This window comes from Rhinolophus hipposideros (genome assembly GCF_964194185.1).
Source record: "Rhinolophus hipposideros genome assembly, chromosome: 3".
In the NCBI taxonomy this organism is placed as follows: Eukaryota; Metazoa; Chordata; class Mammalia; order Chiroptera; family Rhinolophidae; genus Rhinolophus; species Rhinolophus hipposideros.
Window position 1 is genome coordinate 44,481,713 of NC_138049.1, and position 12,846 is coordinate 44,494,558.

General features: G+C 40.6%; 1 protein-coding gene across 4 annotated transcripts in view; it reads left to right on the forward strand.

The window, feature by feature from the left end:
- Positions 1-2,484: 2,484 nt before the first annotated feature.
- Positions 2,485-12,846, forward strand: part of LAMA4 (laminin subunit alpha 4) — a 131,709-nt gene continuing 121,347 nt past the window's right edge. For 2 of the 4 annotated variants that reach the window (XM_081044880.1, XM_081044881.1), the window contains exons 1-2: positions 2,487-2,610; positions 2,785-3,133. In XM_081044880.1, coding sequence (XP_080901006.1) covers positions 2,939-3,133 — 195 coding nt within the window. In that variant the 5' untranslated portion in view covers positions 2,487-2,610; positions 2,785-2,938. Of the gene's footprint in view, positions 2,611-2,642; positions 3,134-12,846 lie in introns of those variants that run through there. The other 2 variants (XM_081044882.1, XM_081044883.1) reach the window with 2 other exon arrangements.

A 12,846-nucleotide genomic window follows, 5' to 3' on the forward strand; every position in this document is an offset into this window, starting at 1 on the left:
AGAAAACAAATGTGAACAGCGTGAACAGTTTTTGTGTACTGAAGAGGTCTGTATCTGAAGTCAGAATATAATGTATACATTGATTATTATTGTTATCAATTATTATCACTTAAAGTTCTTTGAAAGGGAGAGTGGGACAGGATAACTGAGCATCGTTTTCCCTTTTCAGAGTCCGGCCATCTTGTCTCCCAACATAAGTTTCTCAAAGAACCAATTCAGGATTAAAAGGAGTGATATACTAACCTTGACAAGTTCAGGCCACCAGTTCAGGCTGCGTTCAGGCTGGGCCTTACAAACTCAGAGACTAAAAGTAACCTCGTAAGATGGTCTGAACACAAAAATTCCTAACTAAAAACGGTCATGGCGGGTAATCACATCCTAGGCCTGTAGTTTCCTTGACAAAGGTCAATCATAACCTTAACTGTGTCCATCTATTGTCTTTTTGCATCTAAGATAACATACCTTTGAAATGCCAGAGTAATCTCTTTTTTCCCAGAACCCCTCAGAGGACACCTATCACACGAGAGGTTAGACCACAGCACCCTCATTGTTTTCTTATTCCTCAAAAACCATCTCTACTTGCAGTAAATGTTAATTATTAACTATCCTGTACCCACCAATGTAAAAGAAGTATTTATCTCTCTGATCTATTTTTTATCCAGTCCCGGAGATTTTCCCACTTTGCTTTCTCCAACCCCCTTAATCTACTACCAGTGGATTTCATGTAATCCTTTTTATGCCTCCTTCTTTGATTCTAATGTATAAAATAAGCAGCAAAACTGCCATTCTCCGCAGCATTTTCTCAGTCCATTGATATTTGGCTTCCAAGCAATTGTCAATATGGCTCAAAGAAACTCATGAAAATTCTTTATAGGTTTCGACATTTCTTAGCTTGACACAGACAAACCAAACATATATTTTTAAGTTCTTTAACTTAATTTAGTGAAATAACCATGTGAAATAAAATGATCATAATTAAGCTTATTAGTCCATTGTAATATTATTTTTATATCTTATAACGAAAACATTACAAACATTTAGGATATATGAAAGCTTTTTGCTTCTTCCAGCTTTTACACTTTTGTATCATTCCATTTTATCATTTAAAACTAGTGACCTTAGCATTAAATGTACCTGGGGCTAGTAATACTTTTACCACTTACCAAACGTGTATAACAATACCTATATCATGGGGTTACAGTGAACATGAAATTAAATGAGGGGTCACATAGAAGGTACTAAAAAATGGGAGAGCCATCTCTCCTCCCTCTGAATTCACGGCCTTTGTTTCATGAGCTTCAAGTAGTATAAATGTGAAAGATAGTTTGGGAATCCGTGAAGCCCGTGTTCAAACCTCAACTCAGCTTTCTCCCAGCTGTCTGACGTTGGACTAACATCCTAGACTCTCGGAACTTCCCTTTCTTCTTCTGTAAAAAGGAATGGTCTTATTTTGTAGGAATTCTGTATAGAATTACAAATAACACATGCAAAGTATCTGACATATGATTGGTACAAAACAAAAGGTTGTTTCATTTATCCTTAGCTAGAGCTAACGATTAGGTTTGATGAGAATGTTTTATTGCATAATTATGGGGGATTTCAAACACCTAGACACTCACTTGGGGGCTATTTTACCGGTTGTTTCATTGAATCTTTTTTAAGCCATGTTTTGGTCTTGTGGGAATGTTTAAAACTCCATTACAAAGCCAATGTAAGCAAAGGTACACATCAGCTGTAGTGGCCACTGACCCATCCATCCGCAGGGTACCCTGGCATAATTGTACCCCAATTTCTCCCCAAAGTCTTGGGAAGGTTACAGGACTCAGACAGATGTAGTAGGCATGAGATTACAGGCCAAGAGGAAGGGGTCCGGGCTGTGGGCAGTATATTTGACAGGCTCATACACTGCAAGCCTTGTTCCACGCCCCTTACAAAGCACTTCTTTAGGAGGAAAACAAGATGTTCTTTGTAAATAAAAGTTCATGCATTTGAGTAATGAAGTAATTTTTCCAGCACTGCAGTGAAAGATATTCTCCCAAACCCTGTGGTTGAGGATTGCAGGAGGAAGACGGGTAGCCAGTCTGTCTCAAGAGAAGATATTAGCACAACGTGTGCAGCAATTCATTTCTAAAAAGTAAGAAACCTTGCTCAAGAAAGTGGGTTTCTCCGTCCCCTCTGCCATCTGAGATCATCTACCTCTGGCTCCTGCCCCCGGAATCCCTTTTCCACCCACTTTCCTGCAAACTAGCAGGGGCCACGTAAAAGATCTATATAGATAAGACATCCGGCACCTTGGCTAAATAAATAAGAGATGTGAGGAAGCAATCACAAAAGCTGAATATTCATCTGGGTTCCTTGGAGGGGCTCCAAACTGAGGGGGGGAGGGGCGGCCTCAAGGGAAAGCCTGACCTTGGTGTCTGAAAGGCCAGCTTTGAGTGGGAGGGCCTGGAACTGGAAGGTAAAAAGGGAGTGGTATGAACCAGTGTGGGAAGGAAGCCAGGACAGCACAGCCCTCAGTCCCGAGTGCCAGGGACAGGAGGTGACTGGTGTTGGTGGGGCTCGCCCAATTCAGTCTGCCTTTTGATGCTCAGCTTTAAGCTCCACGCATCTGTATGTTCTTCAGCCAGAGCCTCTGGGGAGGAGAGAGAGGAGTGGGGGAGGGAGGGAGGAAGAGGCAAACTGAGAGGAGGGAGGGAGAGGGAGAGAGAGAGAGGAGAGAGGACAGAGAGAGAGAGAGAGAGAGAGATTCTCACTTATTCTTTCACTCTCCCTTTTTTTACTAAGTTGCTCCTTGGGCTGCCTTGAGTTCTTACATCTGGATACTGCAGACGCAGAGAACGTAAAGTAAGCCAGGCACCGCCGCCCCACGGCAGGGGGCCCGGAGGAGGAAAAACAGTCGCCAGCCCCTGGAAGAGCCCTGCTGGATGTCAGCGGAGAGATGGCTTTGAGCTCTGCCTGGTGCTCGGTCCTGCCTCTGTGGCTCCTCTGGAACGCTGCCTGCTCCCGTGTGGCGTCCGGGGACAACGACACTTTTCCTTTTGACATTGAAGGAAGCTCAGCGGTTGGCAGACAAGACTCGCCTGAGACCAGCGAGCCCCGTGTGGCTCCCAGAAGGCAGCCACCTACTGCAGAGGTACCGTGTCCCTGCCATTGTCACCCTGCTGGGGCACCTGGACCCCACGGGCTGTGTGTGTCACACTCGTGTCCCTTTCTCTCCCCTCTTCTTTCCCTCCTCCCATCCACCTTGAGTTTCACCTGGATCAGGTCAGTTCAGAAACTTGAAATGAAGAGTTTTACTTTGTAAGTTGGATGTGAATGCTGTGTGAGTTGAGAGTTGAGGCTTTGGAACATGTTACTGTTCAAACTGGCAAGAGTGCCTGTGTCCTCCGGGCTCTGAGTCAGTTTGCTAGACTGTCACCTGGGTCTCCAGTGGCACGTCTCTGACTTTCTGCCACTCGTACGTCTCAGTAGAGTCATTTTTGTCAAGCCATAGCACTTAATGCTTGTGCCCTGTCACTGGTTTCCTGTTCCTCTGTGATGGTAGGACAGTGGAAACAATACTGAAGGACCAGTCCTTTTGTCACAAATTAAATAGGAGGACCTCTCTAACAGGGGAGGGTGAAGGGGTGGGGAAGCAAGATGGGCCACTAAAGAAGCTCTTAGGAAACTGCAGAACAGATACCTTAAATAGACAGACAGGAGCCATTATAGTCCAGAAACAAGAATTATAATACAATAAAAATCAAGCCCCATTCCAGAAGTAAAAATGATTGGGATATACTGATGACATTTATTATAAAAGCTGCTGTTTGAATACCTTACAGTAGCTTTTATGTTGCAAGCATAAAAAAAGAGTAGAAACTGGGTAAAAGAGGATGAATCCAAAGTATGTGATTTAAGAGCTCCTGAGGCGAGACAGACAAGAGCGTGTCCTGGCCGTGGGAGATGCTAAGTAGGAGGAAAATGAAGTCACCTAAGTTCATGGGAAAGGAAGGAGCAATTAACCTAACAACACACACACACACACACACACACACACACACACACACACACACACACACACCCCTCTTATAGCTGTGGTTATAGCAACTATAGAACCAAAGCAGTTATGTGGATTGACTCCATTTCTAATAGCACGGAAGTCTGGATTATTGCTATTAATTCTACTAATTATTAGTGTAACTATAGTTATTAAATATTCCTGATAAAATAAAGTGCATGAAGGTGACCCTTTCTAGGAGTGAGCCTCCCTACACACCAAAAAGGGGGGAGGATGGGTAGGGCCAGAGCATACCAACTTCCCACTGTGGTGCAAAATGTAACCTCCATGAGAAAAGGGACAAGGCTTCTGGTCACCTTTGCACTCAGACCTGGGGCCCAGGAGAGACTCTACACCGAGAACCATAATGTCCACCTGTTGTTCTGAGTATGGAAATCCCCTGAATGAAGTGCTTGACTTAGGGTAGTGTTGCCAGAAAAAATACAAGATGCTCAATGACATTAGAATTTCAGAGAAATAACAAAGTTTTGATTGTGTCTCAAATATTGCATGAGACATATTTAAACTAAAAAAGTATTCATTGCTTATCTGAAATTCAAATTTATCTGTGCACCCTGTATTTTTATCTGCTAATTCAAAAGAAACAGGCACACACAATTTACTGTAACTGTTACCCCACAAAATGTAAGAAAATAATTAGTTTCAAGAAGTTTTAAATGTATTGTGAAGACCCAGAGAAATTTCTTATATACCCATATATTCAGTGAAATAATAGGAAGACAGCACAGTGAGCTGTTTCCTTGCAGGCTTTGAAAACTGACAATCCCAAGTTCACATTTCAACTTTCCTGCCCTTTACCTTGGGCAAATTACAGGTGCACAGGTTGCAGATAAACTGAGGCTTAGAGAAGTTATTCATGATGACTTCATATTTCGGTCAGTTATTGTGATGAAATTAGATAAAACATAGAGTGTTTAACACAATGCCTGACACAGTATAAATGCTTTATACATCCTAACTTGTTGTTATTGTAAAATACATGGATGATTAGATCGAAATAAATTTCCTCATTTAGGGATATTTCTCAGAACTTCATTTTCATGGTGCTATTTTTTTTACTTACTATTGCTATATCTTTGTTTGTCTATATCCTACCAGCTAGAAAGAATGTCCTATAGTGAGTTAAATTAACAATACTGTCAGAGTCTCATAGGTTCAGAATGCAAATTGAGGCCTTTGGTTTAGAGAAACAGAAAAAAGCTATTAGTCATTCCAGCAGGGTCAAAGTATATGATGTAGAAAAGGGTAGGATTGGGATAATTATGTTCCCACTGCATAGTTTCACATAATGTCTCCAGTTAGCCTTCAGTTCCACAGCGGTCCCAGTGTCCCCACCTTTGGGTTTCCCATGCTCTTTATAACCAGTAAAGAGGCCTTAAACCAAATACATTCTGGAGATTTAACAACATGGTACAACCACTCTAGTGAATTGGTTCAGGGGATTGTATTTATAGCTGTATAGAGAGAAAGAAAACACAGATACATATAATACGTTATTCATGGGAGGCTGGAGATGTGGGTGGGAGGCTATTCTAAAAATACATTCACTTTATTTGCATTGGATTTATATGAATGGTTATTCTTCAATTCTCCTTCAAAGGGAAGGAAGGGAAGTATTAAGGCAAGCATGCAGCAGTGGGAGGCGCTTGGCTGAAGGCTTTTCTAAGGCTCACAGGCTCCTCAATAGCAGGGCTTGTGTTCTCTGCATCCCTGGATCCTTAGTCTGTGACATGGACTCCAGCACACTCTGGGGCACAGTGTGAGTTAAGGGAACAAATATATGAAATACGCACCGAATAAAAGCTTGGAGAGCACTGGCTGACCGAGAAGGAAGGCCCCTCCTTTCCTTCTAAAACACGCCCCAGGTCCTGTCAGGATACAAAGACTTTGAAAGGAGGAGCACCCATGGGTAACTCTGTATTTACTGGGAGGATGTTCCCACCTTCTGCTTTTATACGAGCAATGTAATGAGTCCGAGCAATGTAATGAGTCCGTTCTTGCTGAGTTTGTGGTGAGAGCAGTGATTCTCCGTTGGTGGGGGTGGGTAAAGGGGAGACTGGGCCCTTTCAAAAAGTATATTCAGTCTTATGATACTTCATATTTAAAGAAAGTCTTTATTTTGTCATGATCACTATAGCAAGTAAAAGTAGATAAAAGTCTTCTTGACCGTATGTATGCATAAAAGAACTGGAGGGGATGCGGCGATGCAGGTGGGAACAGTCCCCAAGGAGAAGGTATCAGAGTGTCCTTGGGAGGAGTTACATTCTGGCCCATCAAAAAGAAGCAGGAGTTAAACAAGGTCAAGAACAGGGGGAGGTGGAGAGCCACAGTGCTGTCACTGCCTCTGGTGGGTAATTGAGAAAATAAAGGACATAATTGACAATATTGACCAAACTTCCCTGAGAAAAATTCCCTGGAATTTATCTCCTGGTAACCTGACTGGGTGTTGCTAGTATTATTGTTGTTGGCTTGCGTCCGAGAAAATCAGTGCCCCACCAGCCAAATGAGCCAATGTACCCACCTCCCACCCCATCCCACCCCCACTGGACACTCGCACTTGCTTAGAAAAAGCACTATGAGCTAGACTAGCTCTGAGGGATGTTTCCTGTAGATTCTTTTTACTTTTGACATGCGATTCCATGCTCCAGCACGTAGTTATGCTCCCGGCCACTTAAAGGACTGCAGCATGTTTATTGAAAGACAGTTTATGTATCTCTTCCACTATCTGATTTCCTTTCCTGATCTTGGCCCCTGACTTTGTAAAAAAAGCCCTGTAGAATCACACTAAGACCTCCAGTCATTGGCCTGGGTCATCATTCTATACCACTGTTCAACAGAGTAATTAGGGCATCTGAACCCATGCATGCAATCATTATTTCATTCACTTAATATTCATCCAATGAGCGGGTTTGGAGCCTTACCACATAGAAAGCAATAAAGTAGGTGCCAGGAGGGACAGAAAGTAGGCAGAGTCACATCCCTACCCTCAAGGCATCTACGCAGTCTAAGAAAGAAAAATGTATACATAAATCAGAATGAATCGATGTTCTCTAAGAGTAGTTATAAACTAAGTGCCATAGGGATAATGTGGAAAAAATATTACTCTTGAGCCAGATCAGTAGGGCACACTCACCTACTCACCAAACATCAAAGAAGTTTCCTGGAAACATTATTTTAGAAGGACCGGAATATAGTAGTGGTAGTCGTAATAATAATAGCAGGACTTAAAGCTTAACACTCATTGAGTATTTACCACAGGCCAGACACTGATCTAAGCACTTTCCATGAGTAATTTCCTTTAACCCCTCATGACAACTCAATAGGATATAGTTATTTTTTCATTTTGCAAACCTGGAAACTGAGGCACAAAGCATTTGACCCAGCACACTACCTGGTAAGTGGCATAGCCATGAAGGAGTCTGTGAAAGGAATTCGACTGTGCAGGAATATCTAGAAAAAGGTAGTTAGATAAATGTAACCAGCGATAGGCATAATTTTTGTCAGTTTTGGAAATTCAGTAAAATGAAGATATATAAAATGCCATGCAACGCTTGCTAGATGAATTGCATAAAATCTTAGGATTACCAAAGAATTGAGATAGCTTCCCTTCCTGCCCAATCTATTAATTGCTTTTTAAACTACTACGCAAATAGAAGAGAAAATTATTAACATTTACTGACTTTCACTATCTCTCATGAACCGACATGTATCATCTTATTTAATACTCAATAGTGAATATTATACCCATTTTACATATGAGCAAATTGATGGAGGTGGTAATCACCTTGCCCAAAGTCTTCAAATTCCATTCTCTTTTTCCAGCCTATCACTGGGTCTCCCTGATAGAATTCTTTATTTTTATTTATTTATTTATTTTAACAATAGTGTTTTCTTGTATCCTAGTTCCCTTTTGTAACCATGTTCTAGTGTGTTTCCTCTACATGATGCTATGGTCCACATCAGAAGCTCCTGATTTAAACTAATAAATAGAGAATTCAAAACAGAACCACTGATAGCAAATACATGGAGTGTCTTACAGAATATATTAAAAAATTGCTGGAAAATAAAGAATACCATTTGCTGTAATTCCAGAGTTCTCTGACTTAACCAAAAGGATTTTTTTTAATTGTGGTAAAACATAAAATTTACCATTTTAACCATTTTTAAGTGGCATTAGGTATATTCATTGTTATGCAGCCATCACCACCGTCTATCTCCCACTCTTTTTCATCTTCCCAATCCAAAACTCAATACCCATTAAATAATAACTTCCCATTACCACATTCTCCCAGGTTCTGGCAACCACCAGTCTACTTTCTGTTTCTATGAATTTGACTACTCTAGATACCTCATATAGATGGAATCTACAATGTTTGTCTTTTTGTGCCTTATTTCACTTAGCATACTGTCTTTAAGATTCATGTTTTAGTATGTGTCCAAATTTCATTTCTTTTTAAGGATGAATAATATTTGTCTGTATACATCACATTTTGTTTATCCAGTCATCTGTCAATGGACATTTGCGTTATTTCCATCTTTTGGCTACTATAAATCACGCTGCTCTGAACATCGGTGTACACATAGCTGTTGGAGTCCCTGCTTTTAGTTATTTGGGGTGTATACCTAGAAGTAGAATTGTTGATCACATGGCACAGAGAAAGTGTGAAAACTCAGATTCTTATAAAGGCCAAGCAAAAAATAACTGGGCAGTGAAAGGAACGCATCCTGTGAGTGATGGGGCCAAAACAACAGGAGAGGAAGGGCTGCATCTTCCAGAAGGACAGCTACCTCTCCATGTTGCCAGGTCTTCTTTTTTTTCATGAGAAGACAGAATCTGGATTCTTAAGTGAAATTGCTGACTCAAATTTTTAAAATACCCTGTGGTAAGTATATCTGATGGCCCGATTTAGCCCAAGAGCTATTTATTTGCAGTCTCTGCTTTACAACATTTGAAATTCGCCTTTCTTCAAAGGCACGATGTGGGCATCTAGCCAGACAGATGTGCCATGAATCCAGCTCTACTGCTTTCTAGCTGTTTGACTTTGGGCAAATTTGTTCATCTTGCAGAGGCTCCATTTGTTTAACTGTAACATGAACAGAAATGAATTTGCCTTGCAAGATTGTTGTGCAACTTAAGTGAAAATAATGTATATATAAGCTGCCTATCTCAAAATGAGCCCTCAGTTTTTTCTCTTCTGTCCCTCCCTCCTCTCCCTTTTTCTTCCACTGTTTTTGTCTATCTGCTACTGTTGTGCCCGAACATAAGACCTAACTGGAAAATAAGTCCCAGCATGATTTTTCAGGATGCCATCCCCTGAACATAAACCCTAATGCATCTTTTGGAGCTAAAGTTAACATAAGACCCGGTCTTATTTTTGGGGAAACACGATAGTTACGATTTGTAATATCAGTCTATTTTATCCAAATTTTTACTTGTTTTATAAATTCAATTACTTCCAAATGTGCTTATAAATTTGCTGATTATCCAATATTGGAGAAGAAGGAGACTGTAGTTTATTTTTTATAATCATCATATCCCTAATGGTATGTAATCATTGTATCCCTAAACATAACCTTTCCCCAGCAATAGGATGACCTGAGCATTTAAGAGAAATGAGTTTTTCTAAATCCCAAAAAAGCTAAACAAACAAACAAACAAAAAACAGCATCTTTGACATGACAAAAACTATAACCTTTTTTTTCTCACAATTAAATTTTCAAATCTGACTTGTCAGTTTCTTGATGTATATAATGCCCAAAACACTCCTCTCCTGTAGGGTTTTTCCATGCTCACAGTAACCATGTAAGTATAATGATGGTGAGACGTAATTTGAAGACATTTGATCAATTAGAAATCATTAAAATCAGATTGCCGGTACACGCTTCGCTTTGAGTTCCAAAACTTACCATTTCCATAGAATTATTCATTTTTTTTGTTCTAAAACAAGTACATCTGCTAGTTCTTCCACATAGAAGAATATTTAAATATCTACTCCAGCATTTGCCAAAGAGCAGCATTCTTTTTTTTTTTTTTTTCAACTGTTTCTCTTTTTTGCTCCTAGTGTGGTAAAGTTAAATTCTGGGAAATGGTTTACTAAAGGGAAGTTTAACCACAGATGTTTGTAATTCCAACTTAAGTTTCCCATCAAAGTCTTAATGAAATTCAGCTGCCAGCAGTTCGACTCTGAATCTGAGTCTTTTTATCATGAGAAACTTGGGTAAAACAGCATTCCAAGGCTGAATGGTAGTGGGAAAATGTCCATATACAAGCCCAAATCCTGCATAAAGAAAAAAAAATACATAAAGAAACAAATCCTGTTTAAAAAAAAAAAAAGAAGGGGTGGTCAGATGTACTTTGAATAATATGATCCTCTTTTCACTTCCAAGACATTCTTAGTTGGTGTGTTATAATTTGGTGGAAGTTAGAGTGTGTTTCCCGTAATGGAGTGAAGTATCCACATTTATGATTGCATGAGAACTGATGAGCTGGAGAAACCCCATGACATTAACAGCTGCATTAGCACAAGTCTCTTGCATACTAAACCAGTAAACCATGTTGTATACCATAGCTAAAAGGACCCTTGAGCATAGGGCCGATTTTGTGTATTAATATTTATTTTAAAATTATACCCTCCACGAGATAGAGTGGCATGATTACTTTAAAGGAAATCAGGGAGATTAAAAATGTTTTCACTAAGACTCACCTCAGTCGTGACTGTTACATGCAATACTGTTTGTCAATTTACAAAACGAACTGTGTGGCATATTGAACTAAGCAGCTCTGTGAAGCCAAATATCAGCCCAAAGGACTGCAGAAAACAGACAGCGACAGAAGGCAAGAGAAATATCTAGCAAGCCTCGTACCATGGGATGCTAGAGCTATAGAACCATCTAGAATCACGGTAAGAGCCAGAGCACATATTCAGGGTCTCGAGCTGAAAATTGTGACTGCCCTCTTCTTGCATAGCAGAGTTATTCCACTGAGCCTTTCAAGCTTCAAAGCCACCATGTGTATGTTTCCCCTTGACCACCAGTGACATAATTTGACAAGCTAAGAGAGTCCTAAGTGGAACCTCCCTTCCTGCTGATATGACATGAGTCCTGGGAGCAGCACAGTGTTTCCGTCATCGGTGATTTTGTCAATCTCCAGGTCACAGGTGTGGTGTTAAATGCCTGTTGTTTGGAGGTTGAACAGAGTCTGAATGCCTGGAGATGGGCCAGTGTTTCTTTGCAATGTGTGAATAATTGCCTCATTCTGCTTTGTTCCCTTGGAATTGTTGTCTGTCATTATCAATGCCAGTAGACACCCTGAAATTCCATTCATAAGAGACAAGCCCTGAAGCCTCTGCTGAAGCACAGAATTCAGCATAAAGGGGAACTGTGTGAATGCAGAGCCAACAGATGGTTATTGTTGGATGTATAACTCTATGATAACTTCAAGTGTGAACTGTAAAATCAAAGGGATTGTAGAATGTTGGATCTAGAAAGGGGTTTTAGAGATTCAACCTTCTGATTTTGTAGGTGAGGAAACAGAGTCTCAGGAGGGGTTTGATGTCCTTCACTCAGGGACACAAAACTTATTAGCAAGCAATGCCAGGAGCAGAGTGTTCTGACTTCCAGCCTTATGTTCTTTCAAATTGTTTCAATGGACTTAATCATCCTGAGCTTTAGAACACACACACGAGTATATGTGTGTGTATATATATCTATTTATATATATATATATACACACATATATATGTATACATATGTGTATATATATATATATATATATATATAGTTTTTTTAAGAGAAAATTGTATCCCTCTAATGTGCTATTATTGACTTTACTCTTTACTGTTTCTATTTATCCTTAAGTTGGTTTCTCAGTAGGAGAGTCTCATAGAGTTGAATGAAGAGGGGCAAGCACTGGACTATGAGTCTGGAACTAACTATTCTGGTTCTTGGCTGTGCCACTGGCAAGTAGACCACCTTTACCGATTGGTTAAAGGAACTTGGCGAGTCCCTTTACCTCCCAGGTCCTCAAATGCTATAGACTAAAAAGAACAAACAAACGACAAAAACAAAAAACAAAAAAGCAAGGCTACTTCTAGTAAAAGTTCTATAATTGTCTAATAAATAAATCAAAATTTATACTAATTAAAGAGATGCTGGCTTAAGGAACAGAATCATTCAGAGTCACAGCTGCTGTCCCAGTCAGAACCCAATGATGTAGGAGTCCAGGGCCTGAGGAAAACACAGGGTCCTGATCTGGTGGAGGGAGTGGGGTGATGACACTTTAATGGAGTCCTTTTTCCTGCTTGCTCACAACTCCAGGTGCAGGGCTGGAGGTGGTTTGCAGGTCACAGCACTGACCCAGCCATAAACATGAGCCTTTCCAAGGTGACACACCATGGAGGCTTCCCAGACAGCATGAACTGCAGACACCTACGTGTGCCCAGTGAATGTCAGTGGTCTCCCACACCAGGAGTTTGGGCGCTGCCACTTGCCTTATCAAGACCCCTCAGAATGTCCCTAAACATGAAGTTCCACCCAGAGAAACAGGAAGGATGACAATGGAAGAGGTGAAGGACATGGAGAGCTATTGACCGGAGGCTCATGTCCATGTGTCTCATAAGAGCTAAGTGGCATGTGTTAGAGGGTCCAGATAGAAGAATGCATTTTCACTCAGTGCAGAAGGAAGGGAAAGCCAGTCACAGATTATTGATTCATTATAAACATCAACTAAAATCACTGCATTATAGTATACACAATACAGTTGTCAAGAGAGTCTTCATGAGAAGGTG